At 45.5% G+C, this 20,983-nt stretch overlaps 1 protein-coding gene across 2 annotated transcripts in view; it reads right to left on the bottom strand.

The window, feature by feature from the left end:
- The window catches only part of MTRR (5-methyltetrahydrofolate-homocysteine methyltransferase reductase), a 108,818-nt gene that overhangs the window by 55,194 nt on the left and 32,641 nt on the right, over window positions 1–20,983 (bottom strand). For both annotated transcript variants that reach the window (XM_026659127.1, XM_026659128.1), the window contains 2 exons: window positions 14,002–14,155; window positions 7,210–7,298 (listed from right to left, as the gene is read on the bottom strand). In XM_026659127.1, the coding sequence (XP_026514912.1) occupies window positions 7,210–7,298; window positions 14,002–14,155 (243 nt within the window). The remainder of the gene's footprint in view (window positions 1–7,209; window positions 7,299–14,001; window positions 14,156–20,983) is intronic.

The following is a 20,983-nucleotide window of genomic DNA, read 5'->3' as shown; positions in this document are numbered from 1 at the left end:
AAAAAAAAAAAAAAAAAAGGAGAGGGTTTATTTTTTTTCACCACAATGGATGACGTAGTGCGGGCACTGATAAAAGCTACGGCGGCCCAGCAGGAGACTACCCGTGTCCAGGCAGCCGACCAACAGGAGGCAGTGCGGCTGCAGTAAGACTAATCGCCTGCTGATGGACCAGGCTGCTCAAGACCGAGCGATGCTGCAGGAACTGGTAAACCAGGTAAAGTCCCTTACAGAGCTGAATCGCGGCCATGATGGGACGCGGCTCATACGAGCCAGTCATTGGCTGCAGAAAATGACACAGGAGGATGATGTAGAGGCATACCTTCTGGCCTTTGAGAGGACAGCCCTACGGGAGGCCTGGCCTCGAGATCAGTGGTCTGGCATCCTTGCCCCATTCCTGTGTGGGGAGGCCCAGAAGGCCTACCATGATCTGCCTGAAGAGGCTGCGGCAGACTACCCCCAGCTGAAAGCAGAGATCATGCCCAGATCTGGGGAAATGACAGCAGTGCAGGCCCAGCAGTATCACGGTTGGAGGTACCAGGAAGACAAAACCCCGCAGTCCCAATTGTATGACCTCATCCATCTCGCACGAAAGTGGTTGCAAACAGAATCCCGGAGTCTGGAAGAGATACTAGCGGTTCTGGTCATCGACCGATACATGAGCGGACTACCACCAGACCTTCGTGCCTGGGTAAGCCAGAACGAACCCTCCACCTATGACAAGGTTGTCGCCCTGGTAGAGAGGCGAAGGACAGCGAGGGAGCTGACCCGACCCGTTAAGGAAGAGGAACCCCGGGTTAAACTAGCAGCACCAAGCCCTAAAGTTTGGGTGACTGGGCCACCACTAGGGCCCAGGTGGAAAAAGAGAGAGGCTGAAGGCCCATCAGAGGCCACAAAGAGTTGGAGCACTGAGGGAGAAGAGGATCGTGATGTTAGACTGCCCAAACCAAGAGACGGGGGAACGCCTAGGGCTCCATACAGATGTTATGCCTGCGGGGAGTGGGGACACATAGCTGCACAGTGCCCCAATGCTGAGGAGCCTATGCAGTGTAACCTGGGGAACTGGGCAGATCCATGCTCCCTAATCCACCTTGTGGGGGTCTCACTAACCCCACATATGTATACCAGACCAGTGAAACTAAATGGGGTAGGGACCACGGCACTGGTTGATTCGGGAAGTGCTATCACACTTATCTCAGGGAAGTTCGTGAAGCGTAGTCAACTGCTGCAGGCTAAATGTACGGGGATAACATGTGTCCATGGGACAGTTAGTTACTACCCCACCATCCCAGTAAAAATCGAGATCCAAGGGAACATTACTGAGGTAGCAGCAGCTGTAGTCCCTAAACTCCCATACCCGGTGCTCATAGGGAGGGACTTCCCAGGGTTTGGAAACTTACTTCCAGTAGGGGGATTGGAGAAAGATGGGGACCCTAAAATTGGTGAGGCATCCACAGCAGTCTGTCAACCCCCAATCTTCTCTGAAATATCCCCAGATTTGTTCTCCACTCCCAGATAGGGTAGAAAGACAAAAAGGGAAAGAAGGGCAGCTAAGGCCTTGGGAACCCGAATACTGACCCAAAGCCAGAGGGTCACTCTTGTAGGTAGGCGGACGCGCGCAGCTGAAAAGGAGGCCATGCAGGAGAGAGAAGCACCTGGGTCTGACCCCCACCCTAATGCTTCTGAACCAGTAGAGGCAACAGAGACTGGGCCCCTAGATCTTGGGCAGATTAGCCCCGGGAGAGGAAATTTTGGACGGCACCAGGCAGAAGACCCAAGGTATGACAACATTAGGAAGGAGGTGACTGAAATAGATGGGGTCCCCGTGGAAGGGAAAACCCAGGGACCAGGACCCTACTTCATAATAAAGAAGGATCTCTTATACCGGGTTGCACCAGTACAGGGGCAGAAGGTACAGCAGATCCTAGTACCTCAAAAACACCAGAACGCTGTATTAAGTCTTGCTCATAGTCATCTTTTTGGGGGGCATTTCGGGGTAGAGAAGACCCTGGCACGAGTCCTACGACAGTTCTTCTGGCCCAGAGTACATGAAGAAGTGCGGAGGTACTGTGCCTCCTGCCCAGAGTGTCAGCTGCACAGTCCCCATCGCCACTTGATGGCACCTTTAGTACCCCTTCCCATCATAGAGGTCCCCTTCGAGTGAATAGCCATGGACCTAGTGGGACCCCTGGAGAAGACGACTCGGGGCCACCAATATATACTTGTTGTTTTGGACTATGCTACTTGCTACCCAGAAGCCGTCCCCCTGCAGAACACGGCCTCTAAAACTATAGCCAAAGAGCTGGTGGGGATCTTTCCCTGAATGGGGCTACCGAAAGAAATATTAACCGACCAAGGAACCCCATTTATGTCAAAGCTAATGAAGGACCTCTGTACGCTGCTCCATATACATACCCTGAGAACTTCAGTCTACCATCCGCAGACTGATGGGTTGGTAGAAAGGTTTAACCGAACCCTCAAGGCTATGATAAGGAAGATAGTAAGTCGGGACGGGAAGGATTGGGACACCCTACTACCCTACCTGATGTTTGCTATCTGGAGGGTACCTCAGGCCTCAACTGGGTTTTTCCCCTTCGAGTTATTATACGGGCGTCACCCCCGTGGCATACTAGATATCGCCAAAGAGATCTGGGAAGAGGAACCCAATGAGGGGAGACATATAATGGAGCATGTAATGCAGATGCGAGACCGGATAGTCCGGGTTACCCCTATTGTACGGGAACATTTGGAGAAGGCACAGGAGGCCCAGCGAACCCATTACAATCGCCAAGCAAAAGTGCGATAGTTCCAACCAGGGGATTGGGTTATGGTGTTGGTACCCACGGCAGAAAGCAAGCTTCTGGCCCAATGGCAGGGGCCCTATGAGGTGGTTGAACCCGTGGGGGAAGTAACCTACAAGGTGCGGCAGCCAGGACGCAGAAAACAAGAACAGATTTATCACGTTAACCTTCTGAAACCCTGGCATGCACAAGAGGCATGCACAATGATCCAAAAAGACCTAACCCAGGAAAACAAGCCTTCCAAACAGGTGACAGTGTCTCCCGATTTAACACCAGACCAGAAGAATGAGGTGTCTGAGATAATCTTTCGGAACCAAGATGTGTTCTCGACAAAACCGGGTCGAACAACCGAGACATATCACCACATCGTCACGAACCCTGGGGCCAGAGTAACAATGAGGCCCTATCGGGTGCCAGCGGCAAAAAGGGAGGAAATAAAAGCAGAAGTAAAAAAAATGCTGGAGTTGGGGATCATCGAAGAACCCCACAGTCAGTGGTCCAGCCCAATCATGCTGGTGCCCAAACCTGATGGCACCAAGATTTTTGCAACGACTTCCGGCGACTAAATGAAGTATCCCAGTTTGACACGTACCCCATACCTCGCATAGATGAGCTAGTGGACCGTCTGGGTAATGCCCGGTACTTGACTACCCTAGACTTGACAAAGGGGTACTGGCAGATTCTCCTTGCAGAAGACGCAAAGGAAAAGACTGCGTTCTCTACACCAGAGGGTCTTTTTCAATATACTATCCTCCCTTTTGGACTACATGGGGCCCCAGCTACCTTCCAGAGCCTCATGGACAAGCTATTACGCCCGCATAACAGTTATGCTGCTGCCTACTTGGACGATGTGGTCATTCATACCCCAGACTGGGAAACCCACCTGGAGAAGGTGGAGGCAGTCCTCGATACCTTCAGGCGAGCTGGCCTTACAGCAAACCCTGCCAAGTGCACTGTAGGGTTTACAGGGGCCAAATATCTTGGCTACATTGTGGGAAAAGGTCTGGTAAAACCCCAAGTGAACAAATTAGAGGCCATCCAAAATTGGCCCGGACCAAGTCGCAAGAAACAAGTCCGGGCGTTCCTAGGTGTGGTGGGGTATTACTGACGATTTATCCCCCACTTTGCCACAAGGGCAAGCCCCCTGACAGTCCTAGTGAAAGCCCGTGGACCTGATCTGGTGAGATGGTCTGACGCAGCAGAGGAAGCATTCACAGACCTACGGACTGCCCTCTGCAGTAACCCCATACTGATAGCCCCTGATTTCACCAAGGAGTTTATCCTGCAGACGGATGCATCGGAAGTAGGGTTGAGGGCCGTTCTATCACAGATGGTCGGGGAGGAGGAACACCCAATTCTATACCTCAGTCGGAACCTCCTTCCAAGGGAACAAAAATATGCAGTGGTGGAGAGAGAATGCCTCGCTGTAAAATGGGCCATGGAAACATTGCGCTACTACCTGCTCGGGCGCAGATTTGTCCTCGTGACTGACCATGACCCTCTTCAATGGATGCAGCGGAACAAGGAGAAGAACACAAGGGTGACCAGATGGTTCTTATCCCTCCAACCTTTCCAGTTCCGTGTGCAACACAGAGCAGGGAGCCGTCATGGCAACGCCGATGGCTTGTCACGTGTGCACTGTCTGGCATCCCAAGCTGCCCAACCCCTTGGCGTTGAGCAGGGGGGAGGGATATGTGACAGACCCAGACCAGTGAGATACAGGAGTCTGGTAGAAGGCAAATATACTGGTCACTGGATGAGTAGTTTTCTGTTCCCTGAGTGACCAGAGCAGGGGCTGCACTAGAGTAATCAGGAACCTGCTAGAACCAGTTAAGGCAGGCAGGCTAATTAGGACACCTGGAGCCAATTAAGAAGAAGCTGCTAGAATCAATTAAGGCAGGCTAAATCAGGGCACCTGGGTTTTAAAAGGAGCTCACTTCAGTTTGTGGTGCAAGTGTGAGGAGCTGGGAGCAAGAGGCGCAAGGAGCTGAGAGTGAGAGGGTGTGCTGCTGGAGGACTGAAGAGCACAAGTGTTATCAGACACCAGGAGGAAAGTCCTGTGGTGAGAATAAGGAAGGTGTTTGGAGGAGGCCATGGGGAAGTAGCCCAGGGAGTTGTAGCTGTCATGCAGCTGTTACAGGAGGCACTATAGACAGACGCAGTCCGCAGGGCCCTGGGCTGGAACCCGGAGTAGAAGGCGGGCCCGGGTTTCCCCCAAACTTCCCAATTGACCTGGACTGTGGGTTCTTCCAGAGGGGAAGGTCTCTGGGCTGTTCTCCAACCCACATGGTGAATCTCTGAGGCAAGAAAATCAGCCAATAAGCGCAGGACCCACCAAGATAGAGGAGGAACTTTGTCACAGTATATAGTTATGAGGCTGAAAATGTGTCCTCATGACTTAAAGCAAGCCCAGGCAAAAACTCTCCAGAAGCAGAGGGGCAGTTCACACTTCATCAGGGCAGGTATGGGACAAACCCAGCCCATCCTCACAGGAACAAAGGACACTGGCCTAGGCAACAACAAAGGATCTGTTGGACTCTCGAGTGAGTCACCCCCCTTCCTTTGGTCAGTTTGAGACTGCGATGAGGAAATGCTGACTAGACTCTGGAGGGGTGTGGGAGGGGGCAAAGCCAAGAGGGAAGAAAGGACATGATAAAAGGGAGAGACATTTGCCATGCTCTTCCTCTCTCTTCCACCTCCATCTACAGACATCACCACCAAGCAACTGAAGCACTGATCATAGAGGAGAGCCTGGCTGAAGGGCAACCAGCCAGACTGGTGAGATACATCTAAATTTGTCAGGGCATTGAAAGTGTTAAGATCAGCTTAGAATGCATTTTGCTTTTATTTCATTTCACCAAATCCGACTTGTTATGCTTTGATTTATAATCACTTAAAATCTATCTTTGTAGTTAATAAATCTGTTTATTCTACCTGAAGCAGTGTTTGGTTTGAAGCATGTCAGAGACTCCCCTTGGGATAATAAGCCTGGTGCATATCAATTTCTTTGTTAAATTGATGAACTCATATAAGCTTGCAGTGTCCAGCAAGCATAACTGGACACTGCAAGATGGAGGTTCCTAGGGTTGTGTCTGGGACCAGAGATATTGGCTAGTGTCATTCGGTTGCACAATACAAGGAGCAGCTTACATGCCAGAGGCTGTGCATGAACAGCTCAGGTGTGGGGGTTCTCACAGCAGAGCAGGGTAAGGCTGGCTCCCAGAGTCAAGGATTGGAGTGACCTAGCAGATCACTGGTCTAGAAAAGACCAGAGGGGAACGTCACAGTGGTGCCACAGACTGTAGTACTGCTGAGCAGCTTGGTGCTGCATGTTTGAGTGGCTCCAGCAGTAATGAGGCAAGGATGGCAGGTTTCCCTTTTTTGCCTTTTTCTGAGCCAGACGCTTAGGGTCTTTGGCTCGCACGGTACCCACGGTACCAGATGGTCACGCTGCCTGAGGTAGATGGTCTCACAGTGTGGTCAGTACCGATGGGGTCTGACGTGTTGGGGAATGTCTCTTTTTCATGGGTTTCTGAGAAGGGGAGGTCGGACCCCATTTCTCTGTCACCTTTTTGGAGGAGTGCTCCTTCCTCTGAGAGGGTGATGTGGAACCTCTGTCAGATGCTGCCGTCTCAAACTGAGGGCAGTAGAGAAGGAACTGAGGGAGGGTTGGTCGCACAGCGCTATGTAACCACCTGAGGTGGTGCAAGATAGGGACAACGCATGAGCGACCCAACCAGGCACTACTAAAAATCTCTGATTACAAGTGCAGGGGCACAGATTCACCTAAAGTGGAGCAACCACAGGGACACGCTTCAAAGAGTGCCCTTTATATAGGCATCTGCTTTCTTTCATGCCTAGATGTGAAGAGGAGCATCGTGGAAATAGAAACGGACATGAAAATGTGGCATCCTGGCAGTTTGAACAGGTTTTGTCGATCTAGAGCCAAGAGATAATTATAAAACATACCTTACAGTGACAGACTCAAAGAGCTCAATCTATTTAGCTTAACAAAGAGAAGGCTAAAGGGTAACGTGATTACAGTCTACAAGAACCACATGGTGAACAAATATTTGATAATGGGCTCTTCAGTCTAGCAAAGAAAGATATAACATGATCAAATGGCTGGAATTTGGAGTTAGACAAATTCAAACTGCAAATAAGATGTACATGTTTAACAGTGAGGGTAATTAACCACTGCAAAAATTTATCCAGGGTCATGGTGGATTCTCCATCACCAGAAATTTTTAAATCAAGACTGGATGTTCTTCCAAGAGATATGCTCTAGGAATTATTTTGGGATAGTTCTATAACCTGTGTTATGGTCAAGACTGGATTATCACAATGGTCCCTTCTGGCCTTGAAATCTATAAGATCTTTTCTTAAAAATAGCGAAGCAAGATATAAAAACCTTTTTGGGAACTGCTCTTATTTCCAGACTCCAGGTAAGAATAAATTCCACGGTACTTCCTTCAGGTATATGCTCTGGCAGAGCTGCTCCTGTGGAGTGGAGAAATGGAAATTAATTAGTTAATTAATTAATTAAAGCCAGCAATAATTTCACAATGCATTTGTTCTTTAAAGAAATATCAGAGTTAAACTGTACTCCATATTCTGAATTATTTTTTATTAAATAGCTAGTCAAAATTCTCTAGTGAAGAACCTACCATAGAACTCAAGCTTATTGAAGGTATGAAATAAAATAATAGGGTTTGTTAAACACACATTACTATATGCTTTACTGCTGAATTTTCAAGGCCTTATTGCCACCTCCCATGTGATGGAAAAATCTCCATGGAGAGAAGCTCTCCAGAGTTTTCCCCTATGCTCTCCATTATGATGGGAGGGTTTGGGAGGTCTATGGATTGTGGAAGCTGCAACTCTGCTACACCCCACTGACCTCTAAGGCTATGTTTTTACTGCAGTTAGCTCAAGTGAACTCCTCTCGAGTTAACCTAGTTACAGCGAGAGCAGCCACACTGCAAAATAACACTAAAGCTGCACAGAATGACTGCTCATCAGCTGCTAATACAGTGTGAGGTCTTACTCTCAACTCAGTGGGATTTCTCTCGAGGGGAAGGCAGGATTAGGGAGGAGAAATAGGGCAGAAACACAGACCCCTTCCTTTTGCCTCTGACTTTTCTCAGCTTAGTTCGCTCCCTCAAACAACGTCATCTGCTGCAAATGTCTCAGGAGGAGAAGCAGAGCTGAGGAAACACTCCTCAAAAGGCAAACACAGCCTTTGGACCTGGCTGGGAATTAGACAGACACATTACTCAGCCCATTAGTCTAAATATCTGAAATAAAGTTTGACATTTGCCTCAGAAAAGACCTGTAGCTGCAAGGTCTGGCTGAGCCACTGGCCAGTCGGAGGGCAGAACAATCTTGAGGAAACTTCAGAGGGTGGGGCAAACCTCTGCTGCCAGTGACTGACAGGTCCAGTTCTGCCCCCAAGATGCAAACAGCGTAAAGTACCAACTGTAATGGATCTGTGGACCTTAGTGCACAGAATGGAAAATTTCTTAACAATAATTTCTGCTAGCACAGAAAAATTCACAGGCCACAATTCTGGACATCTGGGCTGCTCCCTGAAGCTCACAGAAGCAGATCAGCGTTTTGGCACCATATGCTCTGGCCACACCTCCTCTGCTCCCACTATTCCCAAGCTATAAAACTTACATAACATCATTAGCAGATATTCCAGAGATAATGAAATAACTATGTACATTAGACCAAGGAAGACAGTCATATGGTAACGGTTCTATTTAGTTCTATCTGACTCTTAAGTTATGAGCCATCCAGGGTGGGTAGAATTGTGGAAGATGCTGCGAGCAGAATGAAAATTATCAATAAGAAATCTTCTGTTCTACAGCACAGCATCTCCCACAATTCTGAATGCTGGGAAGTAGCGAGCAGCGAACAGATGTAGGGAGGGTTATGAAACAAGTCTGATAGGAAAGAAGTATCCCCCTTTTTGTGAGCTCTCTCAAAAGTCTATTTCTTGGCCACTGCCTGCAGCACTTGCCTGCCAAAGGAGGTCTCTGCAGAAGATAAAAGGTCCACTTTGTAATGTTTAATGAAGGTGTTAAATTGTAGACCAAGTGACACTCTGTACATCAAAGTCGCACCCTGGAACCCCCATATTCACCACTTTGATATGATTATATGATTATAAACAAAGTATGCCTTGCGAGGTATCATTTTGTAAGTTTAGATCTGTTGAACAATAATAATCTGTTGGATAGTATGTACTATCATTGTCTGTGAAGTTATGAAGTATTACTATAAGTGTTACTGAAATATGTTGTGAGGTTGGGAACAGCCACAACCAGCCTTTCAGTTACAACAAAGGAGTAGCCATCGATAGCCAGATAGTTGTTATTGGCTCATCAACACACAATCCACTATCCCAGAGGCTTCCAGAGAAGGCACATGCACAATGGAAACTGATTGACCAATGGGAACTGCCTGACCCCCACATAACTGCAAGGATCTTTCTAGTAGCTGGAAGAAGGGATAAAAAGAGAGAGTGCCATCATCAATGGGCCTCTCTCCCCCACATCTCGACAGCTGGAAGAACATCAGAAAGACAAAGAATTTGAACTAGGGAAGTTTGATCCCAAGTTGGAAGTTATTCCCAGCCTTTGTTGAGGAACTATAGCCTGTTTGTACCATCTGTTAGGGTGAGAAAAGCTATTTGATTCAACTCTTGCTTAGACTAAAAGTTTAAGATTTAGAATATGTGTTTACTTTTTATTTTCTTAAGGTAACTCTCTCTGACCTTTATGCCTATCACTTATAATCACTTAAAATTTTTCTGTAGTTAATACATTTATTTTAATGTTTTATCCTTACCAGTGAGTTTGTCTAAAGTGCTTGGGAAATCTCAGCTCAGGTTACAAAGGCTGGTGCATGTCCAATTTCCTTTGGCAAAGCGGCGAACTAGGTAATAAACTTACACTTGCCAGACTTCTGACCAGTGCAAAACGGTACAGTTCTGGGGTGCAAGACTGGGGAGCTGGAGGGAACTGGCTGGAGCCTCCCTATTGATGGTTTATGAGTGGCTGGGAGATCATTCATGAAACTCAGTTGGGTGTCTGTGGATGTCTGTGTGAGTGCAGTGCCTATCAGAGGCCTGGAGCTTGACATCAGCATCACAATGTCAGAGGCCACCCAGGTTGATTGGATTGGAGGGCTCAGTGGTCCCACAGTCCAGGTTGCACACTGGGAACCTCGTCACAGCTGCTCCGCAAATTTCTGAAATGGACACATTTGGTCATTCTGCCATGAGGTTGCTAAGGAACTCAGGAAGTGAGCCTTGATCCCTTCTGGGACAGGAATCTCTGATCATCTGTAGGCTTCCACAATACATATTCTAATCCACCTAACAATGGAGAACTTGAAAGCTCTGAATCCCTGCATTTCAGGTGGAAGGACACAAATAGGGAGCCCAATATTCTTGTGGAGTCTGTATGCCTGAGATAGAGATCAGAAGAGTATTGAAAACCCAAGGTGTGCCACACCTTTTCAGTTGGATGTTGTGTTTTGGACAGAATAAAAGAATCACAACCTGTTGGAAAGTATGGAAAGAGGAATTTACTGTAGGAAGACAGGATTCTGGTGGCCTTAGCTCCACCTTATCCTTGTGTAACACAAAGTAAAGCTCCTGTATAGATAAGGTTGCCAGTTCCAACACTCGCCTGGCAGACATGACAGCTACTAAGAAACAAGTGTTAATAGATAAATAAAAGGCCAACGCTGAAGTCAGAGTCTCAAAACTAGCAGAAGGTCCCATTTTGGGAATAGCTGCCTGACTGTTGGTGTGGCTTATTGGACTGCTCAAAGGAATGTGGCTATTTGTGGACTGTCTGCCGGGGAGCCTGAGGATTTTGCGAATAGCCTGCTACTAAGAGCAGACATTTGACATGCAATGATACTGGACTGAAGGCCTCTGTCAATGCCTTCTTGGAGCAAGTCCAGAATGGTTGGAATCTGTGTTCCCTGTAAGCTACCTGGTTGGGCACCCACCAAGGAGAAATTCAAGTGCCGCCCAGTTGATTAGCAGAGTGTGCACATCCAGCAGCGTGTGTTCAGCTGCCCCTCCCCCCCCGCTGCTTTGCAGCCACGTTGCTGTCCTGCAGCTGCTCCCGGGACCTTCCTGCTGGCTGTACAGAGCAGGGGGGCTGATTTTAGGGTGTCCATCTCCCCCGCCCCTGTACCCCATCTCCACAGAGCAGGGGAGAGGGGACAGCCTGGGTCAGGATGACTCAGAGCTGCTCCAGTCTGAGGTCTAAACCGTGAGTGAGTGAGTGCCTTTCTTAAAGAGACAGCGCCTGATTTCTGAGACTTCCCCGGCAGCCAGCTCACACAGTCTCTGTCTCTGTCTATCTCTCTCTCTCACTCACATTCTCTCTCTCTCTCTCTCTCTCTCCCCCTCCCCTCCATTCGAGGAGTAAAGTTCTGGAACAGCCTTCCAAGGGGAGCAGTGCAGGCAAACAACCTAACTCTTCTTTCAGACTGAGCTTGATAAATTTATGTATGATGAAACTGCCTACAACAGCATGTAGCTGATTCATGACTGCTAGTAGCAAATATTCACAATGGCTGGTGATGGGACGTTAAATTGGGAGGGCTCTGAGTTACTACAGAGAATTCTTTCCCAAGTGTGTGTCTGTTGGGTCTTGCCAAAATGCTCAGAGTCCAAATGACCATCATATTTGGGGTCAGGAAGGAATTTCCCCCCGGGTCAGATTGGCAGAGACCCTGGGGGGGTTTCACCTTCCTCTGCAGCATGGGGGATGGGTCACTTGCATGTTTAAACTAGAGTAAATGATGGAGTGTCTGTAACTTGAAGTCTTTAAATCATAATTTAAGGATTTCAGTAACTCAGCCAAAGGTTCTGGGTCTATTACAGGAGTGGGTGGGTCAAGTTCTGTGGCCTGCAATATGCACAAGATCAGACTAGATGATCATGATGGTCCCTTCTGGCCTTGAAATGTATGTCTTTGAGAATCAGAAGTGATCAGACAGCAGAGTAGAGTGCAAGACGTCGTTGTTGAGAGCAGGCACAATAAAATGAGATGGGCCGGGCATATAGCAAGGCTCACTGACAATCGATGGACTGCAGCTGTCACTGAGTGGTACCCATGGGAATGGAAACAACCACTCGGCCAACCGCCAAAGAGATGGGAAGATTTTATCATGAAAAGGCATGGCCGCACATGGAGAAGGAAGGCCAGGATACGAGAAGAATGGAAAACGTGTTGTGATTGGTGCAATCTATACGAGGGCTGAAGGACCGATCGATCAAGGTAATTTCAAAATACCTGTCACCAAGTATGTCTGTAATAGTACAGACAACAAAAAAGATTCCTCCAGGAGCAGAGAGTTAAAGAAACCCTAACAACCCAGTTCCTGTTTCTTTGTTATGCTTTTGTCACGCACCTCAGTCTGGGTGTGTCACACGCTGGGCACATCTTGGGGGAAACTCTGCTCCTCCAGTCTTTAGTCAATTCTTTGGGTTTTTGTGTCCTCCCCACCATAGGGTTACCATATATTAAAGTTCCCAAATAGAGGACACTTCCAGGGAGAACTAAGAGGGAGAACTGCAAGGTGAGTCGAGTTAGAGGTGTTGGAGGGGATATTTGGGGGCTGCTGGATGGGTGTGTGTGTGTACTGGGAGGGGGCATTTGGAGGGTTCTGGAGGGATATGTGTGTACTGGGAACGGGTATTTGAAGGGTGCTGGAAGGGGTTGTGTGGGACCCCTCTGACCCAAACACCCGCACACGAGCCCCCTGAGAGCCTAACCAAGGGGCCACACACCCACACCCCTCCTCTCAGAGACCAGCCACAGGCTCCAACTCGTCCAGCTTCGTTACTGTCGTGCAGAGACAACCCATACCTGGTCATAGTGAGGGGGTACAATTTAAAGGTTCAGTCGCCCCCGGAACAACTCAAGTTATGTGTCTCTCCCCTCTCCCCCATTACCCTCAGTCTCACCTCTCGGAAAGCAGCAGCCCCTCCGTGGAGCTCCCCATGGGGTGCAGCTCGCTGGCTCTGGCAGCTGTCACATAGGGTGGGAGCCTGGCTGCACCACGTGGCCAAGCAAGGCTGGCAAACCTGGGAACCGCAGCCTGCCCACATCTCCCATGCAGGCACACTGCGAGACGGGGAGTTGGGCTCTGCCAAGTTCAGTGTACCCCAGTGGTAGCCAGCAGCTCTGCAGTGCCAATTATATGGGGGAAAATGAAATTCTGTGCAGAACATTAACTCTGCGCAAATTCTGCATTGCACAGTGGTGCAGAATTTCTCCAGGAGCAGGATCTGAGCCTGGAGCCGGACTCCTATTTTTTTTTTTTCCTTAAAAATTTAGAAAAAAAGTCTTAGAAATTTCAGAACTGGAGATTTTAACTGATAAGACTTCTAGTAGAAGGAGGGCCTGGAGCCTGTTCTGTCTCTCCCTTCTAGTTCATAGTGTGAAAGACCAAGAGATAGTACAAGGAGTAGGAGAGTGCCCTTTTCCTAAGCATTTTAGGCATGCAGCATGGGTATCTGATGCCAGGAAAACTGTGTGATAAGATGCACATCTTTTAAATCTATATTTCTTGATCTTTGGATCCACCATAGCTAAGTAACAGTAATACTAACATTAACTATTTACAAATGTCTAACTATTTAAAAAGTAAGGCACCTATCTTACTAAGGATCTTGAATCCAAAGAATGCTCACATCTGGTCATGTGGCTGGAAGGAACTGAGGCAGCAACCACTGCCACACCACCTTTTACAGCCCCATTCTCAGAATGTGCTCAAACACTGAGGGAAGGGGCAAGGAGGAGTGCTCTTCCAGGCATTACTAGTAGAAGGCTGCACCGGTCAAAAGCACTAGTCAGCACATATCCAATATGCCAAGAACACTCAAAGAAGAGCACACAAATTTAAAAATTGCAAATGTAAACTTAGTAAAATAGTTTGTTTCACCAGGACAGGCTTCTGATTGTTAGAGATATACCTAGTAAAATCATGGCCAGTGTTTTGCACACCCCCTCCCCGCACCTACTTTTTAAGTGCCAATAAGATTAAATGACCAAATGTCCTAACATTTGAAAAATTCAAGCCAAAATGTTCACACCTATGAGCTTTCATTATATTTAAATAGGCAAACAAGCATTATTTGTTGATTAATAGTGCATTTATACATTACCTTTCTTTTTAGTGGCTTGTTTAATCTTTAAGCAAACAAAGCACTCTTTCCTTTCTGAAAGTCCCAAGATATGAAGAAGTTCTTGCACCTCCCTGGCATTGTTGGGGCATATGACACAGAAGGCATCTCCAGGTTGGTAGCAAAATGTTGTTTTCTGTTATAAAATAAAGATTTTTTTCTATAAAGCTGTGTAATAAACCCTGGCCCATATTCTCCACACTCATAAAACAAAATCTTGCTGTTTAACACTACACCATCATTTTATATTTTTATTATATTTGGCCCTGGTACATCAGAAATCTAAGCATGTAACCTTTTATTTTTAAATTTAAGCTTTCTACTTAGGAAACCTAGTCTCTTACTGGTCAAAAAGATTTTCAAATATATAATAAGCCCAGTTAAACAGTTTATGCAGAAAAAAATGTGTTTACAAGGAGATTTGTATATACAAGAGGCCCTGAATCACCATTAGCCATGTATATTGTTTTTCTATTTCTGGAGATTTAAATCAATATTAAATCTTCATGGTGAACAATTTACATAAATTTGTTACCATTAACAGAAAATTAGCAGGTTAAAATACTTCGGTGAATGGTGATTATAATGATATACAATTATTTCCTTTTCCTGAGAAAATTAGCACAAGTAAGAGAGAAATTCAAAGAAAATTAAACATAAAACTAGATCTCTGAATAAATAAGAGGCTGTAGTCTCTTTATTTGGCTGAGGTGCATGATGTTAACTGATGACTTACTACTAAGCGAAGTATCAGAGGGGTAGCCGTGGTATGGGATCCGACGAAGTGGGCATTCACCCACGAAAGCTTATGCTCCAATACATCTGTTAGTCTTAAAGGTGCCACAGGACTCTCTGTTGCTTTTTACTAAGCGAAGGTGCATGATGCTAACTAATGCTTAAGTCTTGAGTGGAGCACAGCATCTGATTCAAGAGGTGAATATAGCTGAACCAATTGCTAACAGCAACCATAGTATAATTAAATTTAATATCCTTGTGGAGCCCAAAGAATCCTACCATAGTAGCATTTAACTTCAGAAAGGGGGACTACACAAAACCAAGGAAGCTAGTTAAAAGGTACAGACACAAAAAATGAAATGTCTGCAAGCTGCATAGAAACCTTTTAAAAACATTATAATAGAGGCTCAAATTAAATATATACTCCACATTAAAAAACATAGTAAGAGGACCAAAAAGGTACCATCATGACTAAACAAAGTAAAGTAAGTGGTTAGAGGCAAAAAGGCATCCTTTAAAAAATGAAAGTTAAATCCTACTTAGGAAAACAGAAAGGAGCATAAACTCTAGCAAGTCAAAAGGTAAAGCATAATTAGGCATGCTAAACAAGAATTTGAAAAACAACTGACCAAAGACTCAAAAAACTAACACAAAATGTTTTTTTTAAATACATCAGAAGCAGGAAGCCTGTCAAACAATTACTGGGGCCACTGAACGATCAAGGTGCTAAAGGAGCATGCAAGGAAGATAAGATCATTGTGGAGAAGCTAAAAAAAAATGTTTGCATCAGTTTTCACTGCAGAGGTTGAGAGGAAGAGTCCCACACCTGAACCATTCATTTTTTGGTGACAAATCTGAGGAAGTATCCCAGAGTGAAGCATTAATAGAGGAGGTTTTGGAACAAATCAATAAATTAAACAGTAATAAGTCACCGGACAACATGGTATTCACTCAAGAGTTCTGAAGGAATTCAAATATAAAATTGCACAATGCCTAACTGTGGTAGGTAACCTATCATTTAAATCAGCTTCTATAACAGATAACTAGAGGATAACTAACGTGACACCAATTTTTTAAAAAGTTTCCAAAGGCGATCCTGGCAATTACAGGCTGGTAAGCTTAAATTCAATACCAGCAAACTGGATGAAACAGAATTATTAGACACACACATGAACACGATTTGTTGTGGAAGAGACAATATGGCTTCTTTCTAAAGGGAAATCAGGCCTCACCAAAGTATTAGAATTCTTTAAGGAGGTTAACAAACATGAAGACAAGGGTGACCCAGTGGATATAGTGCACTTGAACTTTCAGAAAACCTTTGACAAGGTCCTTCACCAAAGACTCTTAAGCAAAGTAAGCAGTAATGGGATAAAAGGGAATGTCCTCTCATAGGTCAGGAACTGGTTAAAAGACACGAAACAAAGGGTAGGAATAAATTATCAGTTTTCAGAATGAAGAGAGGTAAGTAGCAGTGTCCCTCAGGGATCTGTACCAGAACCAGTGCTGTTCAACATATTCATAAATGATCTTGAAAAAGGGATAAACAATGAGGTGGCAAAATTTGCAGATGATATAAAATTGCTCAAGATAGTTAAGTCTCTTTAGAGACTTAAAAAAGAGTTACAAAGGGATCTCGAAAACTGGGTGACTGGGAAACAAAATGACACATGAAATTCAATGTTGATAAATGCAAAGTAGGGCTGTTGATTAATTGCAGTTAACTCATGTGATTAACTCAAAAAATTAATCACGATTAATCGCACTTTTAATCACACTATTAAACAATAGAATTACCAATTGAAATTTATTAAATGTTTGTGGATATTTTTCTACCTTTTCAAGTATAGTGATTTAAATTACAACACAGAAAACAAAGTGTATAGTACTCACATTATATTATTTTTATTACAACTATTTTCACTGTAAAATGATAAACAGAAGAAATATTATTTTTCAATTCACCTTATACAAGTACTGTAGTGAAATCTTTTTATCATGAAAGTGCAGATTTTTGTTTGTTACATAATTGCACTCAAAACAAAACTACACCTCTACCCCGCTATAACGTGACCCGATATAACACTGGTTCGCATACAATGCGGTAAACCTCTGACACGTTGCTCTGAGCAGCGTGTTAAGGGTGCCAGGCCGGGGACAAGGGCTTGGATAAGGGGCAGAGGGTCTCGGGGGCAGTCAAGGGCTCCCCCACCCCAGAGTCTAGGAGGCAGGAGCTGTGGGGGGGGGGCAATTTTGGGGCCCCCGCAGTCCCAGAGTGGCCCGGGTAATTAGCAGGGGGCCGGGAGCAGCCCACTCCACTTCCCTCGCCCCGGCCCCAGCCGTGTCGCTCGGGGGAGAGGGTTTGGGGGAAGGGATCCCCCTGCACTCTCCAGCAGCGGCGGAAGTGGAGCAGCCCAGCCCCAACCCGCTCCACTCTGCCAGCTCCCAGCCGCGGCGCTCCGCTTCCTGCCGCAAGTGAGTGCAGGACCTTTCCCCAACCCCCTCGCAGTGACAGGGCTGGGGCAAGGAAAGCGGAGCGGGCTGGGGCCACGTCGCTCCGCTTCCCGCTGCAGGTGAGTGCGGAAGGCGTCCTTTCCCCAACCTCCCCGCACTCACCGGCAGCGGGAAGTGGAGCAGCCTGGCCCCAGCCCGCTCTACTCCGCCAGCTTCCAACTGCGGCGCTCCACTTCCCGCCGCAGGTGAGTACGGGGGGCATCCTTTCCCCAACCTCCCCACACTCACTGGTGGCGGGAAGCAGAGCGCCGCGGCTGGGAGGTGGCAGAGTCGAGCGGGCTGGGGCCACGTTGCTCCGCTTCCCGCCGCTGCCAGTGAGTGCCTGTCAGGGAGCGGGGGGTGTAGATAGGGGGTTGGAGCAGTCAGGGGACAGGGAGCAGGGGGGTTGGGTAGGGGGTGGGGTCCTGGGGGTGATTAGGGACAGGGGTCTCTGGAAGGGGGCGGTCAGGGAACAAGGAACGGGGGGGCCAAAGCAAGTTTGATATAATGCGGTCTCACTTATAACACGGTGAGATTTTTTGTCTCCCGAGGACCGCGTTATATCGGGATAGAGGTGTATGTAAAACTTTAGAAACTACAAATCCACTCAGTCCTACTTCTTGTTCAGCCAATCGCTCACACAAACAAGTTTGTTTACATTTATGGGAGATAATGCTGCCCGCTTATTATTTACAATGTCACCTGAAAGTGAGAACAGGCATTTGCATGGCACTTTTGTAACCGGCATTGCAAGGTATTTATGTGCCAGATACGCTAAGCATTCGTATGCCCCTTCATGCTTCGACCACCATTCCATAGGACATGTTTCCATGCTGATGATGCTCGTTTAAAAAAAAAAAAAAAAAGGATAATTAAATTTGTGACTGAACTCCTTGGGGGAGAATTGCATGTCTCCTGCTCTGTTTTACCTGCATTCTGCCATATATTTCATGTTATAGCAGTTTTGGATGATGACCCAGCACACTGTTAATTTTAAGAACATTTTCACTGCAGAGTTGACAAAACACAAAGAAGGTACCAATGTGAGATTTCTAAAGATAGCTACAGCACTGGACCCAAGGTTTAAGAAACTGAAGTGCCTTCCAAAATCTGAGAGGGAGGAGGTGTGGAACATGCTTTCAGAAGAGTTAAAAGAGCACCACTCCAATGTGGAAACTACAGAACCCGAACCACCAAAAAAGAAAATCAACCTTGTGCTGGTGGCATCTGACTCAGATAATAAAAAAAAATGTGCATCAGTCCAAGCCGCTTTGGATCGTTATGGAGCAGAACCTGTCATCAGTAGGGACGCATGTCCTCTGGAATGGTGGATGAAGCATGAAGGGACATATGAATCTTTAGTGCATCTGGCAAATAAATATCTTGCGACGCTGGCTACAACAGTGCCATGTGAATGCCTGTTCTCATTTTCAGGTGACATTGTAAACAAGAAGCGGGCAGCATTATCTCCTGCAAATGTAAACAAACTTGTTTGAGCGATTAGCTGAACAAGAAGTAGGACTGAGTGTACTTGTAGGGGCTAAAGTTTTACATTGTTTTATTTTTAAGTGCAATTATTTTTTGTATATCATTCTACGTTTGTAAGTTCAACTTTCATGATAAAGAGATTGCACTACAGTACTTGTATTAGATTAATTGAAAAATACTATTTCTTTTGTTTTTTTACAGTTCAAATATTTGTAATCAAAAATAATAATATAAAGTGAGCACTGTATACTTTGTATTCTGTGTTGTAATTGAAATCAATATGTTTGAAAATGTAGAAAATATCCAAAACTATTTAAATAAATGGTATTCTATTCTTGTTTAACAGTCCAATTAATTACAATTAATTTTTTTAATCTCACATTTAATTGTGATTACTTTTTTTAGTCACTTGACAGCCTAATGCAAAGTAATGCACATGGGAAAACATAATCCCAACTATACATACAAAATGATGGGATCTAAATTAGCTGTTACCACTCAAGAAAGATCTTGGAGTCATTGTGGATACTTCTCTGAAAACATCCACTCAATATGCAGTGGCAATCAAAAAAGCGAACAGAATGTTAAGAACAATTGGGAAAGGGATAAATATTCAGACAGAAAATATCATGATACCACTATATAAATCCATGGTATGCCCACACCTTGAATACTGAATGCACTTCTGGTCACCCTATCTCAAAAAAGATATATTAGAATTGGAAAAGGTGCAGAGAAGGGCAAGAAAAATGAGTTAGGGGTATGTAACAGCTTTCCGTATGAGAAGAGATTAGAAAGACTGGGACTTTTTAACTTGGAAAAGAGATGACTAAGAGGGGATATGATAGAGGTCTATACAATTGTGACTAGTGTGGAGAAAGCGAAAGTGTTATTTACTCTTTCACATAACACAAAGACCAGGGATCACCCAATGAAATCAATAAGCAGCAGGCTTAAAACAAATAGAAGGAAGTAATTCACGTAACACACAGTCAACCTGTGGAACTCATTGCCAGGGGATACTGTGAAGGACAAAAGTATAACATTGTTCAAAAAAGAATTAGATAAAGTTCATGGAGGAAAGGTCCATCAAAGGCTATTAGCAAAGACGATCATCGATGCAACCTCATGAGGCGGGTGTCCCTAGCCTCTGATTGCTAGAAGCTGGGAGTGGATGACAGTGGATGGATCTGTTCGTTCCCTCTGAAGCACATGGCATTGGTCACCATCAAAAGACAGGATACTGGGCTAGATTGACCATTAGTCTGACCCACTATGGACTTTCTTAAGTTGTCCTTATGAAACTCCAGCATGCATTGTACAAAGCATGTAGACAGTGTGTAGGCAACAACAATAATAAAAACATTTATTCATAAGGTGCACCAGGCAAAAAGGACTCTGTGATCCTAACAATAGAGGCCCAAATTTTCAAATAAGTGCATGCACTTTTGAGCCTGATTCAGGAGTGTAAATCTTTGGATGTTCATGTAAATTGGGGTTACACACACACACACGGAAGAGTGAATGCTCCCGTAGGTGCTGACCTGTTTGAAAACTTGGGGCAGAATCATTTAAAAACAAACCCTAGTTGTAACCAAGCAAGCACTTCTGAAAAAGTCCTATTGAAATAAAAAAAAAAAATTAAACCAATAGGGTTAAAGAGCCTACAGAAGTTACTTTAAGGACTACAGAATTGAACAGACTGTGATATCACTGCAGTAGAATTCTATACAATTCTATATTGGCTGTATAGAGTACATTGATAAAAATGCTATCTTTATTTAAACAATATCCATACAATACCACCTAGCTCTTGTATCGTGCTTTTCCTCTAGTTTTCCCTTAGTAAAGTCAAGTCATTCTGTTTTTACAACTAGGAAAATAGAGGTAGAGAGTTTAAGTGATATGGAGACACAAAGAAAGTCAGGGTCAAAGCCAGAATTAGACTCAGGAATTCCTAGCTTCCTGTCTTGTGCCCAGATCACTTGACCGGGCCTCATTCCTGCTACACAATGCAAGGAAGATCAATGCTTGCATGTATTAAGTATCATGGAATATAAGTTTTACCTTGTAAAAAGCAACAGAGGGTCCTGTGGCACCTTTGAGACTAACAGAAGTATTGGGAGCATAAGCTTTCGTGGGTAAGAACCTCACTTCTTCAGATGCAAGTAATGGAAATCTCCAGAGGCAGGTATAAATCAGTGTGGAGATAACGAGGTTAGTTCAATCAGGGAGGGTGAGGTGCTCT

The sequence above is a fragment of the Terrapene carolina genome, unplaced genomic scaffold, assembly GCF_002925995.2.
Source record: "Terrapene carolina triunguis isolate 2854851 unplaced genomic scaffold, T_m_triunguis-2.0 Scaffold580, whole genome shotgun sequence".
NCBI classification, from domain to species: domain Eukaryota; kingdom Metazoa; phylum Chordata; order Testudines; family Emydidae; genus Terrapene; species Terrapene triunguis.
Note: the sequence above shows the minus strand (reverse complement) of the source record. Positions and strands in the feature narration are given on the sequence as shown.